The 19,573-nt window shown below is 41.6% G+C and overlaps 5 protein-coding genes across 7 annotated transcripts; 2 read left to right on the forward strand and 3 right to left on the reverse strand.

The window, feature by feature from the left end:
* Positions 1-748: 748 nt before the first annotated feature.
* Positions 749-2,246, forward strand: BCIN_02g07320 (hypothetical protein). Its single transcript, XM_024691513.1, has 4 exons — positions 749-910; positions 969-1,068; positions 1,147-1,293; positions 1,388-2,246. The coding sequence occupies exons 1-4, from the start codon at positions 892-894 to the stop codon at positions 2,172-2,174; spliced, it is 1,053 nt and encodes a 350-aa protein (XP_024547284.1). The 5' UTR covers positions 749-891; the 3' UTR covers positions 2,175-2,246.
* A 16-nt stretch (positions 2,247-2,262) lies between these two features.
* BCIN_02g07330 (hypothetical protein) lies at positions 2,263-3,202 on the reverse strand. The gene has a single exon (XM_024691514.1). It carries the CDS (start codon positions 2,902-2,904, stop codon positions 2,305-2,307), a length of 600 nt encoding a protein of 199 aa, XP_024547285.1. The 5' UTR covers positions 2,905-3,202; the 3' UTR covers positions 2,263-2,304.
* A 2,312-nt stretch (positions 3,203-5,514) lies between these two features.
* On the reverse strand, positions 5,515-7,534 carry BCIN_02g07340 (hypothetical protein). The gene has a single exon (XM_001547960.2). It carries the CDS (start codon positions 7,190-7,192, stop codon positions 6,254-6,256), a length of 939 nt encoding a protein of 312 aa, XP_001548010.1. The 5' UTR covers positions 7,193-7,534; the 3' UTR covers positions 5,515-6,253.
* A 4,218-nt stretch (positions 7,535-11,752) lies between these two features.
* On the reverse strand, positions 11,753-12,997 carry BCIN_02g07350 (hypothetical protein). Its single transcript, XM_024691515.1, has 4 exons — positions 12,905-12,997; positions 12,702-12,850; positions 12,608-12,641; positions 11,753-12,545 (listed from the first exon to the last, which is right to left on the reverse strand). The coding sequence occupies exons 2-4, from the start codon at positions 12,834-12,836 to the stop codon at positions 11,977-11,979; spliced, it is 738 nt and encodes a 245-aa protein (XP_024547286.1). The 5' UTR covers positions 12,837-12,850; positions 12,905-12,997; the 3' UTR covers positions 11,753-11,976.
* Positions 12,998-13,188: 191 nt separating this feature from the next.
* On the forward strand, positions 13,189-14,598 carry BCIN_02g07360 (hypothetical protein). Of its 3 annotated transcripts, XM_024691517.1 has the most exons (3): positions 13,189-13,570; positions 13,642-14,332; positions 14,421-14,598. In XM_024691517.1, exons 1-2 carry the CDS (start codon positions 13,349-13,351, stop codon positions 14,215-14,217), a joined length of 798 nt encoding a protein of 265 aa, XP_024547287.1. In that variant the 5' UTR covers positions 13,189-13,348; the 3' UTR covers positions 14,218-14,332; positions 14,421-14,598. The 3 variants fall into 3 exon arrangements, with proteins under 3 accessions (XP_024547287.1, XP_001548008.1, XP_024547288.1); XM_001547958.2 differs by having other exon boundaries at positions 13,642-14,598; XM_024691516.1 differs by having other exon boundaries at positions 13,189-14,598.
* Positions 14,599-19,573: the final 4,975 nt, after the last annotated feature.

Here is a 19,573-nt window from a genome sequence, read left to right on the forward strand (position 1 = left end):
ATGATTCTGAAAATCCAATCGCAACTCTAGAGAGTTAATTCGAATACATAATAATCGATTCTGCACTTTGTACGAAATATTAAGCGCGTCCAGATTGTAGGAATCAGTTTAGATGGTTGGGTACATGTGTGCGGAGGGAACAATTCTCGATGTTTTTATTGAGTTAATTAATATCTTGTATAATTTTTAAGAAAAGTACGGATTCAACAATTCATGTCTAGTTGTATTATCAAATTAATTTATGTCCATAAGATCTCTACATCTCTCTCCAAAAGGCACATTCCCAAAGCAGAAGAATGCAACGCCCAGCCCTATGATATACATTCCAAAACAATCCCAATCTCTCATCCAATTGCGTTCCGATCTCCAGTAAATCATTCTTCCCGTCTTACTTACGTACAGTATCATGGCAGCACATGTCGTTTAGCTAATAGACAAGCAACACATCATTCGTCCGAAACCAATTCGTCAAATGAGATTATGATATAAATTTCTCACGAGTCACGTCGCTACATCACGCTTCTTTGGCTCTAGTGACTTCGCCTCCCCGGATTTTGGGGCACTGCTAGGCAGTGGGAAAATGTCCAATTATCTTGCAACCTTGCATTTCTGAGTCGGATTTTGACAGATGATAGGGGGGATCAGATGAGTAATATTATTATTCACGAATGAATCGGGTAACAGAAAAGGGATAGAAAATGGTAGATTGTCATATTGCGGCTGATTAATGGAAAATATATAGAGGATTGATCGTGCCGCTGCTGAAAGTAATCAGTTGTTGATCATTCTTGGAAGGTAGCGAAGTATATCTCTCTTCTGTTACATCGGGACTTGGAGTTATCCCTTGCTTTACGATACAAATTCAACTTAACTACGAAGAAACTAACTGTCATGGAGAACGGCAAACGCGGTATGTGTATCATTGACATGTCAATATAAGATGTCTGAATTGATCTTTTTTGATTTAGTCGAGGATAGTCTCTACTTCTATGCGCCTAACAAGGTAGCACCCGTTATATTTGCCGTTTTGATAGCGGTTTCTACGATCACTCATGGATATCAGTGCTAGTATGTTATTTTCTCCAACACACATATCTCGTTTCGCCATGAACATATTCATCGAGTTGCCATACTGATAAGTTCAAGTCGTTACAAATGTTGGAAAGTAACTGGACTACTCCCATGGTGCGGATGCATATACCTAGCCGGTTTTATCCTCCGAGAAATCAATGCTTTCAACTACAGTAATCTCGATATATATATCGCAAGTATAGTTCTACTTTACGCTGCACCGTAGGTTTTGCTCTGTCCCTACTCCCCCTTCATTTTCTCCTCTCCTCGCTACCGAGACATACCCGAATCCGGGCTAAAAACAAACTGAACACAGACCCATCTACGAATTAGTAAATTACTTCATTCTCTCTCGCATTCTCTACTACGTCCCTTACCACTCTCCTATCCATCCCGGCCGCGTCTTAACCACTTTCGGTGCCCTATCCGCCGTCGTCGAAGCTCTCAACGCTAACGGCGCTGCCCGCCTCGCCAACTCCTCTCTTTCCGAAAGTGCTCAAGAAACCGGTCGATCTCTTCTCAAAGCCGCTTTATGTCTCCAACTCGGTATTCTGGGAGCCTTTGTTTTTCTAGCCGTTTACTTCCACCTGAAATGTCGCAAGCATTCGCTCTTACCTAGTAATTTGAATAGTGTGTTAATCACACTCTATATCTCGAGTGCGTTGATTGGGACAAGAACAATATACCGCACGGTGGAATATTTCAGTATCGCAGATTTGCATCCCGAGTCCGGGGGGGAAGATGGTGATATTAGTCCCATCATCCGATATGAATGGTTTTTCTGGGTATTTGAAGCTTCGCTTATGACTTGTAATACATTTTTGTTGAACTGGCGACATCCGATGAGATTTTTACCGAGGAACAACAAGATCTATTTGGGAGAAGATGGGGTGACGGAGATTGAGGGAACGGGATATCACGATGAGAGGAAATGGTGGATTACGTTCATTGATCCGTTTGATATTGGTGGGATGTTTAAGGGGAGGAATATGCATAGAGAATTTTGGGAGCAGGGTGGCGTGGAAAGCGTGGGACAAGGTGTGAATCGTCAAGTGGAGAGCAAAACTGAAGGAAAGGAGGGGCATGGGAAAGATGCGGTATGATTGTGGGAGTTGTTTTTTCCTGTCGGATCTACCTTCATTTTTTTGAATATGGTTAACGTAAATGATCGAAGAGAGGAAGAGGAGTTTCTGGACAGTTATAGAACCTATGCTAATGTGATATGCGTTGCCTCTAAGAACACATTGAAGTAGAATTTTTAATTAGCGGTAGCCAAGCTCCAGGCGGTTGCGGTGCCGAGGAAATTAGACTGTCGATCACTTGCGATGGTTTTGACAACGCATTTTTGAATGATAAACTCGAGCTATGAGCAGACAAGAATCTTGCGATATTCCTGGTAATATATTCATTCTCCTCAATTCTGACCACACGGCTGCGTGTAGTGTCTGAAACGTCTAGAGTAGCAGAACCTTTGTGGCTTGAAATGGCATCTCGAAGCAATCGCAGACTTTTCACATCTGATATGCTATCGATTTCTTGTCTTAGTATAGAATGCTGATCTTTCAGAAGCCCAAGAGAGACAGTGATACTTTCAAGCCCATCAAAATATCTTTTTAGTCGTTCAATCAAGCTTTCAAATTTTCGCGCATCATGCACGGCCCAAGGAGTCACTTTCCAAGCAGAGGTATCTTTTTGATGTTTTCTGATTCGAAACTTGAATCGTTCGAATGAAGTCTTGAAGATTTGCATACCTTGGGACGTCAGTTGGGAGCTTGGTGATGTCTCGCAGTACTTTTTGTTGATCTTAGAGCCTTCTTCAAGCAGTGACTTCATGTTGTTGAGGATTCTCTCTACTCCTGGCCGAATGTCAGGTCTGTCAATGTTCTTATCATACTTCAAACGTCGACCAGTGTTTGGTTCAGGAATTGATCCCACAGAGTCGCGGCAGAGTTCAAACTGAGCAAGCTCTAATGAGAACTATACAGGTTGGTAAAAGTAAGCATCGTCTGGAATGATGAGTTATACCAAAGCAAGCAACTGCTCGAAATCTTCACTAAAGTTTTTTCCAGCGATAAGAATGTCAAAACACTCAATGCTTGTCGTGAACAAGGCTGCAACACTGATTGCACTCAGAGCAAGGCCTTCCAAGCCTTCCGCTGCTCCAGACATGATTAAAGTTTTTGTTCAGTCGAATGGATTGATCTCATTTTCTATGCAGTCAATCATTCAGAATGAGAGAGATTATTGCTTAAGAAGTTAAATATTTCATCAAAAAACATCAGAGACTGCTGGACGGGGAGGTTCCTGCAATCCAGCCTGATGTTCACTGCGCTTATCATACATGACCATTTTTTGGTCCACCACGTCATCAACGAAGGCCAATCGCACCAAACAAGCCTCTGCTGTAATAACCACCAGTTCACAGTATATTGCAGATGTCAACTTGACATCAATTTTGTCTCTAGACTGATGTTTTACTTGAAGAGCCTGAGAGCCTTGATCAGTGAATACTTTTAAATCTTAGACCGATCATTTTGAGATAAAAATAGAGTAAGCAGGCAAGAGCAAACACAAGCGGCAGGCGTGGTCTGTAAAGTTACACCCACGCAAAGCGATGCACATTATCATGCTTGCGACAGAGAACTCTAGCCCAAAAACTTGGCAAAATGAGAAGATAAAAGTTAAGTCTCGAGGCCAATAAACTATTTCATGGCCACGTCTATCCTGCAACCAAACAAGGTCGAATTGAGCCACCAAATGGACGAAGTCACATGCAAGTGCAAGTGCAACGACCAATGCAAACTTTGAAAGATGGTACGGATAATAACTTTGAACAACAATTTCAATTGTACGTTCTTCAAAAAGAAATCGGAAACATCAAACGAAAGGTACATACACCCGACCGAGAAAACTCAAAATCCGCCTCGCAGTCAACCCCACAGATCCACTTCCCGCCTTGGAGATGATCCTCCAATCGAAAATCAGGTATACAATCTTCCTTCCGGTTTGACTGATAACACGGGGTAAGAATTCCGAGAGCTAGCAAGGGATGAAATGGAGGGGCCCTGTGATTGTTCGTCTGATATCTTCAATTGTTTCGAGTGGTTGCATTTTGATGTCGCCGTCGCGTAGACACTTTCATCACAATGGCTGCGGTGCCTAAGCGATGGAAGGTCTTTCGCCTATCCGATCTGAGTACACTGTGGGATGAACAAGCAGAGACACAATATTGATGATCAATAGCTCCTGCGTCATGTAAGTCTGTCACTCCTAGAGATGGATAGGTAGATGCGCCTCTTCTATGTAACAAGCACCTAGCACAACTTATTGGCGCTCGCTCTCTTTGTCCTAAAAAGGATGACAGCATTTGCAAGTCATGGGCGAAGTTCATCCCTCCCATGTAACCACAGCTCTTCTAAATTGGGTATCTCGTGCATATGAAAATGAGAAGTCATGGACCTGCCTCCACAGCCATCTCGGTACTGATGAAGAGATAATTCCCATTATTCCTCACATGGCGAGGAAGTATAGTGCCTGTGAAGCAGTCTTTGATTTCAATCTTTGCCATTGGTTCCTCTTCCTTTCCTACCCCTCGGCAGTTGAGTTCCAAGAGCTGGACTCGTTAGCGTTCTCCTTTCCTAGTAATCTCGGCCACCAAAAACTTGTCAATCAGACCATAAAGTCTGGCCTATCACATACATGCCTGCCTGCATACAAGTGTCCTCTTACACGACCCAAATCATTAACATTGAAGAGCTATCTCATAGGTAACAAGGAAAGTCGGCAATTACCAAAAGCAAGGATTAATTGAGATGCCTTACCATCGGAGAGACTTATGTGTGCATCTTCGAATCATGTCCTTCAATGGCGCAACGAGTGAAACGCGATATCTCTTACTTCCTCAGTTATCGTCAATACCAATCTCCACATCCTCGTGACGGCACATGGACTTTGAAGTAGAAATCCAAGTACAAAAGTGGTCCTGCATATAATCCATATCATTAAATCTGCACTCTTTTCCCCGTACATCTGAAATGCCAAGTTATTATACATCCCTTCGGAAAATGGCTCTGATAGTATACATAGCCGTTCATGCCAGGCAGATACGTAGAAGCAAACGAGCTTCGGCATCTCCGTGCAGAATCTTAATGACTAAACAAAAAAGGACCGAGAATGAATGCCTGCGATCTTCTTTGACAAACAGGGACAGGGAAGTTGCCCGTCGTTTGACGGCGACGTACCCAGGTTCATTTTCAACAGTCAATCGAAGCGAAAGACACTGAGCTTCATTTTTCTACGACGAAACCTCGTGTTTGAAGGGTATTCCAAGTCTGTTGAAGAGAAAGAAAGGGGAAGAAGAAATTTTACACAGCCACAATCATGGAGAACTCATTACTACAATACGTTTCACAATTATCTTTGGCTCAAGAGTCTCATATCCCTTGCAAAAATTGTGTTTCAAGCTATCAATTGAAAAGAATTTGGCTACCTAATTCTAGCTACATTCTAGCTGCATTCCATTCCTGTGCAAGATCTTCCCTCTGATCAAAGCTCTTCCCTGGATCTCCAAGTTTAGTCAAGCTTGATATTTGACGTCAAATATGTCCCGTAAATGTACTAGCTCATGTGAGGGTATCCGCTTTTACCCCGGTTATTCGTAGTTTTTGTACTCCTGCCTTCATTCCGGTAATCCGATGTTTTCGCCTCGTTTAATTGGAAAATTTGAGGCCCAATTGCGCTCCGCTATATTTTTGATATGATCCAAACTTTGTGTTGAGAACGAATTCGTGTATGCGAGTGGAGCAAGACTGAATAAACTAGAAGGCTTTCAGACCGCGTTTTGTAACGACAGTGAGGCAGGCGAGCTGCGAGTGGCAATCTTCGGATCCGAAATGCTTTCAGTAAGTGGGCAATGAATTTGAACCCAACGTTTATTCCATGCTCATCGATATATTTTTCTGATATGTAGCTTTTGTGCGGAATCTGGTTGTGCCGGGCGTATTGATGTCTTCACAATTGCTACACAGAGCAAGTCTTCCATTGATTTTTGAGCATTTCCCCTAGATTCTTGTAGAAATTTCGTAAAAGGATGATAGAACCCACGCCAGAAAAGTTCCCTGAGCCCGCCTGACTGTCCTATGGATCTATTCCACAAACTTTTTATCGATTTCAATTTTGATCCTCAGCCAGTACTTCTAGGCCTCATAGTCGTGGTTCTTTTCTGACAAGCACTTTCCCACTGACTAACAACGTAAGGCGGAGGAGGAGGAGTATTCAGTGGCGGCGAGGCCAGTGAGCTAGATGCATCGTTCGAACTTACTGCCCAACCAATACTCCTTGGCCCTCTAGGCAAGTCTCCTACACTATCCCACATCCACGGATCCCATACATCATTGTCAATACTATCCACCGTCATCATAGCCTGTTGAAGTTCCGACAAGTCTTGAACTCTTTTAGGATCCTCGGTTCGTCTGGCAGTATTTGGGGATGGTTGATATGGCTGAAAGGTCTCGATACTGGTAAGTGTAGGACCGACACTTTCTGATGTATCTGGTTCGGCGTTCCAATACGAAGGAGGTGTTGACCATGGTAAGTCATCTTCGCCAAGACGAAATCGTCCTGGTGTTGATGGCAAAGGTCGGTCTAATCGATCCATAATATTTTGACGAGGCAGATTCACTATTCGGTGTTGTATTGGACTGCCAACAGCACTCATGGGGCTAACAGGACTGACTGGACTAATTGGCTGAGTTCTATCGTTCATCGTCGGTGGTGCAGATCTCCCTCTCCCTGGTGTTTCCACACCGATACTTAACCCTCGATTTAGATCTCGCTGTTGCTGTAGTTTTTGCTGATAGCGAGATGGATTGTTGGTTTGAGGATGACCAGGAGTCAATATCGATGGTATTGGTTTGCCACCCAAATGTGTATTTGCTCTTGCTCTTTCCCTTTCCTTCACATTCCTTGATGCGTACCTCAACGATGCCCCATGTCCCTTATCATTCTCAGACGTCGAGACTCTGAACTCTACGTTGACATAAACTCCTGGTGCAGATGGCCAGCGGGATGATGATCTTTGTTGTGGATTCGGTGGGTATGGACCATCAAAAGAAGTCGACATCTTTATTTCCCTCAAATATAAATCTTTGATAACTTGTCAAATTTCAAAATTGGACTACACTTTCTTAATTGGATCCTCAGAAGCGCTTGTAGGAAGAGATCGGTTGGGGGGAGAGGAGTTTTATGGTCTTGAAAACAGCCGTTTGTGTTGCAATCTCATGGGTAACAAGCAATTAGATGACGTGAAACCAAATAATTAAATTTGGCACATCCGACAAACAGGACCTACTCCGCCCTATTTGGAGAGGAGGCTTCAGGGCTTGTAGCCCGCTGTGCCCACGTAGGCTTAGTAGGTATGTAACGAAGGATGCAACCTTTCAAGGATATAGAGGCTTAGCATGCCTGGTTTTCTGTGTTAGAATGAAAACCAATATATCACGGCCATACCCAACTTCTTTTGAATTGCCTATGCACGGAGTGGAGATTACCAACATACGTAGATAAGGTGCTTAGATTTGATCCACAGCATCGTCGTGTTCGATTAGGTGATGGAAAATAAATCCCGACATGTCTTTTTCGCGATCTCGGATATGCACGAAAATGAGAGCTTATAGGAGCTGCTCCAATTGAATCCTGTATTACAAAACAATCCATGGCATGATGGATTTTACCAAATGATACCGTAATCATTTAGTCAATCAATTGTTCATTTAGATACAAGATCCGTTTGACATTGTGTTCAATGATAATGTTGTAGGAGCATTTGATGGTGGATAATCTCGTGTTGTCGTAAGGCTAAAGGGCAATACTTAGCTCATGGTGATCCCCCCCCCCATCTTCCAGAAAACCCCCTTGGAAAGAGTGGATCCGAAATGTTGTACAACAACGTAGATCATTCGCTACAGATTCAAGCTCGGACGATTGGGCGCGTCGCTCTGGTTAACCGGGTCTACACATAGTACGAGGCAATACGTCGAAAAAATTGCAGTGCAAGATGGGTCTACTCGTATGGGGGTCATGATTTGACTGTAGCATGAAATAATTAGAGATCCGTCCAAATTTTGGTCACGATTCCTTCGGATCTTTAAATCTGCCAAGCCACATCAGAATTCAAAAGCTTCTGTCAAGATCATTAATGATGGTGCGTATTACGGATAGAGCTGTACGACTCGGATTAGGACGCGGAATGTTTTTCGGAATTTTAATTATTGGCAGCCAGAAGCTCCTCAGGGAAAAACCTAGTGGCCTTATCCATATCCACAACGGTACAGTTTTGCGGTTGCCTATTGTGGGGAACCAACAAACAAACATTTCCCCTGATTTATGAAATTTATTGCTCAAACCGAATTATTCAAGGAACTTCAGTATGCCTCGTTTTAGCGCCTAGTTTGGGAATATATGCAGCCTGCGTGTTGAGTATCGATGCAACGAACATCACCTGAGCTGAGTTAACAGAATCCAAAGTTGTGTAGGACAAAAGTCAACCAATGTCTAATTGCATATATTGTTCATTTCTCATAATGACCTTCTTCGGATTATCCTACCTGTCACATCCTTACTAACCCCTGTACTAGCTCGCAGTTATCTGGATATCATATTGTGAATTTGAATTTGCCGTCCCCGCTTCCATAGAATCGTAGACGTGTGATTACACATTCACATGCCGTCTTTCCACATCTTTCACCAATTCTCATTGGCAAGGTGAAGAGTACCCCCCGTTCGCATTTACCGTTGGAAAGGGCGATGAAAGTAATTGCATTGTTCTTACGATATCTATGAAGCTTTCAAAAATAGTGTCACACCGTGTAATAATGCAATCGTAGAGTCTAAACAATGAAGCAATGCACGGATAGGAAGGCAACACACTTGGTCATAGGACATCTCTCCAAATCCCATTCTGAGAATCTTATCACAATTTTCCGATATAAAAATATTCTTATTAACTTCAGGCAGTTCTATGGTCTAAATATAATTTATTGAGGCATCTAAATATTTCTTAGTCTCGACCTATAATCCTTGGATCCTCTGATAGTGAGATGGCCGTCTTGGTTGACAGAATTTTGGCATTTCGCACCGATGCATTATAACACCGAAATCTGCAAACATGCATCCCAAGGAGGATAACGGAAATGACCTAGTCAGCCTCGATCCATCCTTCAGAGACATTCATTTCATAAAGTTGAAAAGTTGTGGTGAGCCTCGCTAGTTGAAATCCTCCATCGTCGAAAACGACTAAGCCAAATAATCCTTCGCTCTCCATACTACTTGAAACATGAATGCCCCGAGGAATGTAAGCATAATTTAAAGTTAAACACATGCTATTCTATTCTCAATATTTTGCTGGAAAATGATGACTTCTGTGCTTCTCTATAGGAGCCTGCATGTAAAATTCTGCATCAAATCGATTGAGAAGAGGTATTGATGCCCAGTTGATCCACTGAAATCCTTCGCATGCAAGAAGCCCGAGTAATTCAACGCAAGGAGCATTTTGTAGAAAAGAAAAAGGAGTTGATAGCCGAGACCCTAGTCATTTACTTCTTCCAGGGGAAGGAACGAAGGCAGACTTGAAAACCATAACATGATGCTTTCAACTGAAGAAAATTTAAAGACACCGAGGCATCACAATTAATATTTTGGTCCTTGTGTTCTTATTATGGCACAAAGTTAAGCCCCTTTTCAAATTTGTCACTTGATCAACTGAAGGTTTTCCATCAGACAATCGTCTGATTAGGTAAAAATTCCCTTGAAGTACCTCTATGTTTCGGGCTCCCATATACAACTTCTTGGTCTTCATTTAGCTCAAACAGCCTAGGTTCGATCTATATGCAATTGTGGAACATGTTATTTAGTTCGTACATCGCGGACGAAAATTTTCAGGTCTTCTCTGGGTCCACTGAACCCTACGATGGACTCGCGACGTCTGCATCAACTTCTTTACATCAGAACGTTCCGTTCTAGCTTCTTTATTGGTAGACCAAAATGAATCCATATAAGATAAACAATACCACCGAAATCATGCATGAAAATTATTGAAGTCGAAGAACTGAAAATTACCGTGTAGACCCGATCTCAAACATTTATGGATTTTTCGAATGCCAGAAACTGGCCTGTACCATTCTGCCGGTAGATTATGGGAGAGAACTAGAGAAAGCAAAGTTAAGAAATTTCAGAAGGCGAGTGCCAAGTTCAAGCTCTACTGCTCTTTGAAAGTTCATTTTATTCTTTAGCTGAAAGCATTAAATTGAATCAATACCAATCGAGAGAACTTCTCGATCGCGATTAGATTTACCAAAAGAACAGGAAGCTCACAAGAATGACTACGAATTCTGAATAACCCGCTTTGCCACTTGTCTTTGCCGAATTCGACACAACTTGAAAAGAGGGACTCCCGCAAAACGCCTTCCCCATCATCTTGACCCTCGAAAGCAAGAGACAGGGAAATTCAATACACTCACGTGTTCCCAGTATTCTTTTGCTGTCCTAAAACTCCAGAAAAGCTTCAAAGTTGTCATCCAATTTCATTAAAGAAGCCCCGATTGACCTTTCTGTTGATTCTCTCTCCCAGAAGCCCATACACCAAATACCCTCCCCCTTCAACTCTCAGCTCAATTTATCTTCTAGACTTTTTCCACCAAGTTGATTGTTTTTAAACAGCAAAGAAATGGTGATCGAATCCGAAAACATTTGGAGTGTTATTTCGGGAAGGGAAGATACTCTTGAGAAAGAAGGAGAGGTTTGGTTTGTTTCGATAGATTAGTTGTGGTGCAAGGGGATACATACCTATAATTCATACACCCAAGAAGATTCTTGCTCCTCAATCCAAGTGCTCCTGAGATCAAGGTTACTTTCCCATTTTATTCATTTCTGCCATGTTCTCTTAATCTGAAACTTCTCCCGTCTTTGGAAGACTTCATTTCCTATATTCCGAATTTCCGAGCGTATCCATGTCATGTCACTTTTCGTCCCAGTGGATTCATGGTAGAAACTGACGCAGCCGCTAGAACGTTAGATTCAATTCTTAAGCATAAAAACGGCGGTGAGGTCGTCGGTGTGTCGCAGTTGGTTAAAGAAATGACCCATGGATTCCAGAGATCAGCGATACCTCACACGCATAGCTGGTAGCACTGCGCAGCGCAGTCGGCTTCGCTTTATCACTACCACAATCAAGCACACTATCTCATCTCTGTTATTGACTGCCCACCATTTAGAATCGCTCATTGCGTAGTAACTCACAAAATACTCATTCACCTTCCACAATGAACACAACCTCTTGACAATTACCTCAACTTTGGAAATTATCCCTTCTCTTCTCATGGATTTCTTGTATTTCCTAATTCAGTTACAAAGGCATAGAATAGCCGTAAAGATTGACAACATTCTATGCCTTAATAATTCGTGCTGTTCGATCTTAAGACCTTCAAGGCGAGAGGGCTAATATAAATCGCGGGGCAGGTGGTGGAATGAACTGAGCTAAGCTATATTGCACCGCCACGTTTGATATGTGGCTGTGCATGGGAAATACATTCTGGGACGAAAATGAAGAATCGCTTGGAGAGCCGACTACTACCATGAATTTCTCACAACCGTTTGCTGCTTGCTATAGAATTTCTTTAAGCAAGTCTGGCGATTCTATTTTTTAAACTACCTTCTTATCCGGGAAATTTCAATCAAATACGACAAGTTTCTTCTATCTTTTGACTAATTCACTTCTCGTCTTTCTCATTTCCTCAGAGACTTAATCCATACGTTTACAGTCTATAATAAATGGTAGCCTCCCGGGCCTAGTATACAAGCATACACTTACCAAGAGTAAGCTAAACCTTCAGCAAATTCCCCAACTTCCAACTAATCCTTAGAAACTCTCTTAATCTCCCTCACAGCGGCATCAACCCCCTCAACAACCAGATGCGGCCCCCCACTTGCCAAATCGCCTAAAGTATCATTCCAGCCCCCTTTACTTCTATCCACCCAACAAGTCATCAAACCAGCGTGTCTCGCACCTACAACATCAAACGGGTTTCCGCTGACAAGCCACACATTCTCGCAATCCTTTTTCTCAACACCACCTCTCACCTCCCTAACCAGATGTTCATAAACTTTTGGATGAGGCTTATAGTGTTTTACATCATCCACTGTGATAAGTTCCTTAAAAAGACCTTTGAAGCTTGAAAGCTCTGGGGAACTTTGGACGGATGAAGAAACCATTTCATTTGTCCCATTTGAGAATACATATGCATTGGTTTCCGAATCTTTCGCCAAGTATCCGAGTCCTATTAGAGCGTCTGGAAAGGCGGAGAGAGAATTATATGCTTCCATTGCACTCTCAATATCTGCTTCAGACAGAGCAAGTTTGTGTTCGGATATTGCGTGACGAAGCGATGTATTTGTGATTTGTGAAAAGGGTTTATACAGTACTATGATTATTGTTAGATACCTACTTGGTTGCTTGATTAGACGTGAAGAGAAGGAAACCTACACATGCTGTTCATTCGAAAGGTATATTCTAATTGCTATGCTCACATGTCAGACAAGTTGCATCGATTGGTAGGAAACACAAGGTCACTATATACATATCTTCTCCATAGCGTAGCAACTGATTGAGCCTTCTCATTGCCAAAATGGCGAGCCAATTCTTTTGCAATACTTTCCGTGGAGAGGAGAGTACCATAGAGATCAAAGGCTATAACCGTTTTCTTGTCCGACATGATCGTGTGTATACCTAGCAAACTCAGCAATTTTCTTAATCGTTCAACAATAAAAAGTGATGACTTACCGAGCTTTACAATAATATTTGGTACTCAGTTTTATGTATATGAGATTATCGAAGAAGAATATCCGCGACGTCTACCATTCATTAACAAGGTCCAATGAGAACATCATTGCGGGGTAACATTTACTTACCGCTGATCAACACTAAATCTCGTCTGGTACCGAAAGCCTAGAATTGACGTTAACGCGGGACGATCCAAACACTCCATAGCACAATGGTTCTAGCTAAATACTTGGCAGCACTAAGCATCTCCACCTATGCATCTTAACTGTCATGACTTCATCAATGGTGGCGTCCGGGATTCTCTTCAATGTAGACACCACCATATAAATAAAACTACATATTCTAAACTTCACATGGAGTTACGGAACCCAGAATTACCGAACCATTGCCCCTTCATTTCCCATCAAGCTTTATCATCAACATTGGCGATAGATTCCGCGCCCCATGATCGACACCACCGAAGAACCCAATTTTCGCATCTTTCTCGATTGTATCTCTACACCTTTGATCGAACAATGTACATCTGCCTCCAACTCAAATACATCGAAACGGAAAACGCGAAAAGCTAAAGCGGGGAGGAAAACAGCGATAAAACCTCTATCGAAAGAAATCGATGTAGAAGAAGCGAGGATCAACGATGCGGCGGAGCTGGCGGAGTTTATCGAAGTACGCTCCTTTTATATCAATATCAACGAGAGCCTTTGCCCGAAGAAACGAATATTAATACACAAAATTAGTACATCGCTCTAGAAGTATTCACGCATCTCCCATCTGATCTCCGAACCTTATCATACACAACCTACATCCACGACCCCTCTCTCCAAAAAAAGTACCCCTCCCTCGTTCCCCTCGATTTCGAAATCTCAACTCTCCTCACCGACTCTCTCCCTGCTAGCATCTCTGAATCACTACACACATACTCCCTGCTTCCTCCCTGCATATCAATATCCTCATTTCTCCACACCCCCCTTTCTACTTACTTCTCGCAACTCCTCTCCCCGCCCCCAACACCCCAAGCCCTCCGCGCAGTCACCACTGCCTGCGAGCTCTGCGAACGCGATTGGATACCTCTCACCTACCACCATCTCATCCCCAAATTTGTGCATGCGAAAGTCCTGAAACGCGGTTGGCATACCGAAGAAGATTTAAACAATGTAGCGTGGTTATGCAGAGCGTGTCATAGTTTTGTGCATCGCGTTGCGGGGCATGAGGAATTGGCTAGGGAATACTATACGGTTGAGTTACTGGGCGAGAGGGAGGATGTGCAGAAGTTTGTGGATTGGGTAGGCAGAGTGAGATGGAAGAGTAGATGATGAATATTTGATTGGTGATCGATGAAGAAGTGGGGACGGAGAAGAAGGATGGGCAATCATGGTTTGAAGAAGGTCAACACGTAGTAGACATGCATGTATTTAGGAAGAGACGCAGGTATGTATGACCGTAAGCTGAGAAGACCGAGGCTATTTCTTGGCCCTTTGAACCGACGATTTTTCGGAATCAAACTTACAGGAAACAGTTAGCAGTCTATCGTAGTTGCGCATTGCATTTCTGTAGTGTACCAACTGTTCTCCGCGCACGTGTACTTCTTCGGCATGAATGTTGAGGTAGGATACGATATGTAGATTCTTCTATGACATTGTATACCTGCTCATCTCTTTTATCAATCCAACTAATCATCCCTCCAATTTCTGACATTAATATGTATAGTTGTTCTGAACTCCGTAACTCTTCCATATGTATGTCACAGAGTTGTCAAAGGAAAATGTGGCTTCCATGTCCCTATACGTCTTTCCAACTACATACCCGGCCTTCTCCTCGAAGTTTATTAAAAGCATTACAAAATCGAGCTTTCCCCGAAATTGTCAAATGATCACCCACACTCATGACACGGCATTTTGTTGTTCGCCAAGCGGTTTGATCTTGTTTCAATCATTGCAAGTGCATACATCGGTGGTTCGATTGATGGGAAGCAGCAATGAGTGTATTCAGCTGAGCAGCGCAATATTTATTCATATAGATCTTTGATTTTTATCAGAAATTTATGGTAAATGTAAATGAAAGTTCGTTTATGTATTAAAGAAAATGTCTATCAATATGCTTCCAAGCTCATGCGTGTACACTCTGCCCTCATCCCATTATTTTGCCTCAATATCATACTTTTTCCTACCTCTCCTTCTTACGCTACTCAGAACTCCCTTTGGAGCATTAGCAGGCGTCGAACTGTTACTGACAATATTATTTCGTGGTCGAAAACTCGAAATGGCGTTGACTTTCCATCCAAAAATAATAGCTGGAACAGCGACAAGTGCGGTAACATCAACTAATCGTTATGCTAGCTATTGAATTTCTCGGCATCAGAGATACTTGCAGAGAATGGGAAGAATTCACCACGCCTTATATTGCATGCTGTCCCCTTCGTGGGAAAAATCGGCTACGTCCAGCGCGAAGAAAGACGTCAGGAATGAGAGAGGAAGGTGTATTTGAAAAACAATCATTAGCTTTGCTAGTAATCTTCTCTCTCTGACAATAAATAATGAAGACTTACAAATACAATGGTCATAATAGTAGATATGAAGATGCTTTTAGACTGTCTGGCTGAATCGCATGCTTGTAATCAGCCGAATTCCGCTTGTCGTAGGCTGAGAAGATTGTTAATCTTTGTTTTGTGTCAGCTAAAATCTCGACCTATACTATCAGAGGACTACCATTTCCTCGAGGTCCCATCTGGTTGATATTGGCACCATACTTCAGGAGGCACTGGGCATGTTTGAGCTTTTGCAATATACATGCAAGATATAAAGGTGAAATGTCAGCATTATTCACTTGATTGATATCTAAACCTTCACCTGCCAACAGTGCAATGATGCCGTTGTGATCGCTTAAGGATTCATGGGAACAGCATACGACTCTGTGGTAACAAGTACCATTGTCTTGTGCACCCACGTCTGAGACAAATGCACCTGAATCATGGAGTATCTCAAAGATCTCTAGTTGAGCATTTTCAGACGCAATTAGAATTGGGAAGTAGGACATATCATTCATTTTGTGAGTATCCGCGCCGTTGTTCAAAAGTTCCCTGAAAATTCCAATATGACCATGGGCACTGGCTAAGTACAATGGGGTGGCTCCGTTGATTCCTGGCTGATTGACTTTTGCTCCTCTTTGTGACAACCATTTTAACACATTTCCATGGCCAATAATACTTGCTATATAGATTGGTGCATTGGAATGACCGTTTGCCTGATTGATATATCTATGTGAGCCTCGTTCGTAAACAATCTTCAGAATTTCAAGATGGCCATACCCAGTAGCAAAATGAAATGCCCTAGTGTTATAATAATCGGTCTGGCTATAGTCGGCGCCTGCATCCAAAAGACACTTCACGTTCTCTTCTTTGCCATAACTGGTTGCTAGATGTAGTGTCGTTCCTTCGATTACTGGAATTTTTTCGTCCACTTTAGCGCCATGTTCTAATAGAAGATTGATGATTAAAGGTTCACTAAATGCCGCAGACCATTGGAATGCGGCAAGGCTGAGGAGTATCTCTTTACCTTAATGGATAAATTCTGTAGCTATAGGCATCGCAATTAAATCAACCTTGGAGTTTAAAAGTCTTCTCAGTCTCGGCGGAAGCAGGTGCTTCGGAATATTTCCTCCTTCAATTATTCTTCGAAAAATTCTATGGAAAGTGTAGAAATCTAGTAAAATTGCATGATTGAGAGGAGTTCGCATTATGCAAATGTTGCAAGAAGTCTGCGAGAGAACATGACACATAGGGAAAGATGCCGGATAGAAAAATCCCTAGTGCAGATTTTGATGGTGGTAGCGAATACTCAAATGAGAACTTCGAGGACTGAAGTGGGGAAAGGTTCCATGTAATTGGCAGTTGAAAATGGTCCCTTTGAGGTTGTGCATCTGTGGATACCTAAGTAGAGTCAGCTAGGGCGGGAGCTAGTACTAGCCCGTTAGTTTGTTATCACCTCTTTTATGTTTAACATCAAGTCGACGAATCAATATTGTGACATCGAACCTGAAACATTATTGTCAAACTTGATAATTCCTATGCTGTACCTATAAAATATTGAAATATTGAAATTTGCATGGTTTATTTGATTAATGATCGTTGTTCTACAGTTTCTCAGCTTTTCACATCCTGGCTTATAGTACATGCCACGACTACATTCAATATACCCGTACAAACGAAGAGTGAGTGAAAGACAGGCTTACTGGCTAGTATGGGGATAGAAGAGAAACCATTGAATTTATATAGAAACAAGGAATGAGAGAGATGATCTCTTCATACCCTATCCCACTTGACCAGCTAATCTGCGGGAAGAATCCCCTTTAAGTCGCCACCTCTATCTCTAACCACTAGAGTATCCATGTATGTACCCTTTTCAAACCCCGTACAGTAGTGGTAAATCATACAGGGTTTCGTTTTCAGGTTTATTGCGAAGATTGACCTGAATAATCGACTTCTGCATTTTTAGAAAATACACGAGTTATTGCATCATACTGCTCTAGACCGATCTTAACTATAGGTGTAGGATTGATCTGAAGGAACCATAAATTATTACTTCAACAATCTCCCCATCAAGGGACATCTTATCTGGCATAGGTCTCTTTAGGGTGTGGATATCGGACTTACGGGTCTACAACTGGCCGACAGGAGCCTACGCACAATTATGAAAGATAGAACTTTCGTAATTTAGGAGGAGTAATGAAAAGTCTTTATGTTAAAGATTGTGACGAATATCAGATACCTAGTTATTATCTCATCACGCTTATTTTAGCTTAAGACTTCAAGACTAACTAGCCTAAAATAAGCGATACTTCTAGTATGCGATCGTGACACAAATGACTAGTTGATTCATTACTATCATTAACTCTTATACTTCACATTAACAAACGAATGAATTCACTCCCTCAAAACCCAAGAAAAACAAGATAATCTCACTAACCTAAAATCACTCATTATCTCAAATCGACTTATAAATTACTGAATCTACTACAGGATTAGAAAGATTAATAATATACACTCAAATATACTATATTAACTTCCACTGTAATCTCAAAGTCATTAGATGTATTGCTCTTAGTATATTATTAATTAATGTTTGATTAAAGAATTAAAATATCTACCTAGCACAATTTGAACATTTCCCCTTCTTTTTCACTAAGCGAAAAGATACCAATGGAAGCGAAGTGAATAAATATATAATCAAAAATAAACATAGCGATTTATATAGCATCTCAAGTTATCGATTGATTTATTCTGAAAGGTTATTTATGTGATGATAGTAGGTGGTGGTAGTGATGATTTGAGGACTAGAATACTAACTAGCTAGCTAGGTCATCTTGATTGAATAAGATAACAGGAATGATAACAGGAATAATAACCCGAAGATCCGATAGATGTCGTGCTAGATTCTGAGTGTGAATAGGAGTAGGCCAATGAGATTATATGAGATGAGATAGTGAAGGGAGGAGAAGGGGGAGAGGAAAATAGGAAATGAAAAATAGACGGTGAAATAATAAAATAACAAGGGAGATAGAGCATTATAAAATCAAGAGAAAAGGTAACATATCAAAGCCAAAGCCAAAACAAAAACCTGAAATACGAAGCCAAAATTCCTATATATCTTAAAGATACACATCCGATCACCTGCTACTACTAGTAACTGAGTAGTCGAGCAACCGAGCAAAAATGCGAAAGACAAAACTAAAATAACCAAGAGTGACAACAACAAGACGTGAAAACATCGATGTATAAAACGCAAAATGTGTAATCAGTAATCAAAGGAACATGAAATTTGTGATTAATTAATGATAACTGACTCATGAGAAATTGTACCCTCAAAAATCCCACCAAAAAGATTACCATCCCTCACACTACAAAAACCGCAGATAAAGCGTCAAAGCGACATATACACAGTAGCGAAGAAACATCTCTTTTAACTACCTCTGAAACTTCAGTTCAAAAGACAAGAACTTAGCGTTTCCAAACCAAATAGAGAACAAGAAATATGAGATCGAGATGGAAGATTTCGAGGAGATCTGGTAGGGGAATGAAGGAAACGAGGGATTCGAGCATTAATTTTTAGGTGAATAGTGTGGATGAGAGGAAGGGAGATGGTAATTATGATGAAGGAGGGGTTTGGAGATTGATTTTGATTTTGATTTTAGGGGGAGATGGGTGGTATGTGAGGAGTTTGAGATATTAAAAATGGTGTAAAGGTAGAAAAGAGTGAGAGAGGAATTTATAGACGAGATAGAAATACAAATTTTTGAGATGGGAAATAAAGAGGTATATAAATAAGTGAACGAATAACTAACAAACGAGTGAATAATCAAAGGTTCAGGTTCCGACGTCCAACGTCTAAGGGTCAAGGTCTACCCCCTCGGTCTTCAGACCCGAGACCTTGTTCAAGAGTCTACAAACCCATCTATAGCCCTATATTCCTACAGCCCTATAGCCACAAATCATCATCCTCCCCCAGTTCCAGGTATTCAGATTTCCCCAAACCAAACAATCAATCTCTCCCAAGACCCGAATAAAAACATCCTTAACATACATACATACATACATACATACATACATACATACATACATACATACCTAGTACCAATCTCACCCCCCTCTCCCTTGAAACTAGTAGGCAGGGCTGA

This window comes from Botrytis cinerea, chromosome 2, assembly GCF_000143535.2.
Source record: "Botrytis cinerea B05.10 chromosome 2, complete sequence".
Lineage (NCBI taxonomy): Eukaryota > Fungi > Ascomycota > Leotiomycetes > Helotiales > Sclerotiniaceae > Botrytis > Botrytis cinerea.

Excerpts from the sequence above, each read along its gene's own strand:
- BCIN_02g07320 (XM_024691513.1), top strand. Across the intron at positions 1,069-1,146 it reads ACTCATGGATATCAGTGCTA|TCGTTACAAATGTTGGAAAG; the intron begins GTATGTTATTTT and ends GATAAGTTCAAG. Across the intron at positions 1,294-1,387 it reads GTTCTACTTTACGCTGCACC|ACCCATCTACGAATTAGTAA; the intron begins GTAGGTTTTGCT and ends AACTGAACACAG.
- BCIN_02g07330 (XM_024691514.1), bottom strand. The coding sequence starts at position 2,904 with ATGAAGTCACTGCTTGAAGAAGGCTCTAAGATCAACAAAAAGTACTGC.
- BCIN_02g07340 (XM_001547960.2), bottom strand. The coding sequence starts at position 7,192 with ATGTCGACTTCTTTTGATGGTCCATACCCACCGAATCCACAACAAAGA.
- BCIN_02g07350 (XM_024691515.1), bottom strand. The coding sequence starts at position 12,836 with ATGTCGGACAAGAAAACGGTTATAGCCTTTGATCTCTATGGTACTCTC. Across the intron at positions 12,642-12,701 it reads CTACGCTATGGAGAAGATAT|CAATTAGAATATACCTTTCG; the intron begins GTATATAGTGAC and ends ATGTGAGCATAG. Across the intron at positions 12,546-12,607 it reads CTTTCGAATGAACAGCATGT|TACTGTATAAACCCTTTTCA; the intron begins GTAGGTTTCCTT and ends CAATAATCATAG.
- BCIN_02g07360 (XM_001547958.2), top strand. The coding sequence starts at position 13,349 with ATGATCGACACCACCGAAGAACCCAATTTTCGCATCTTTCTCGATTGT. Across the intron at positions 13,571-13,641 it reads AGCTGGCGGAGTTTATCGAA|TACATCGCTCTAGAAGTATT; the intron begins GTACGCTCCTTT and ends ACACAAAATTAG.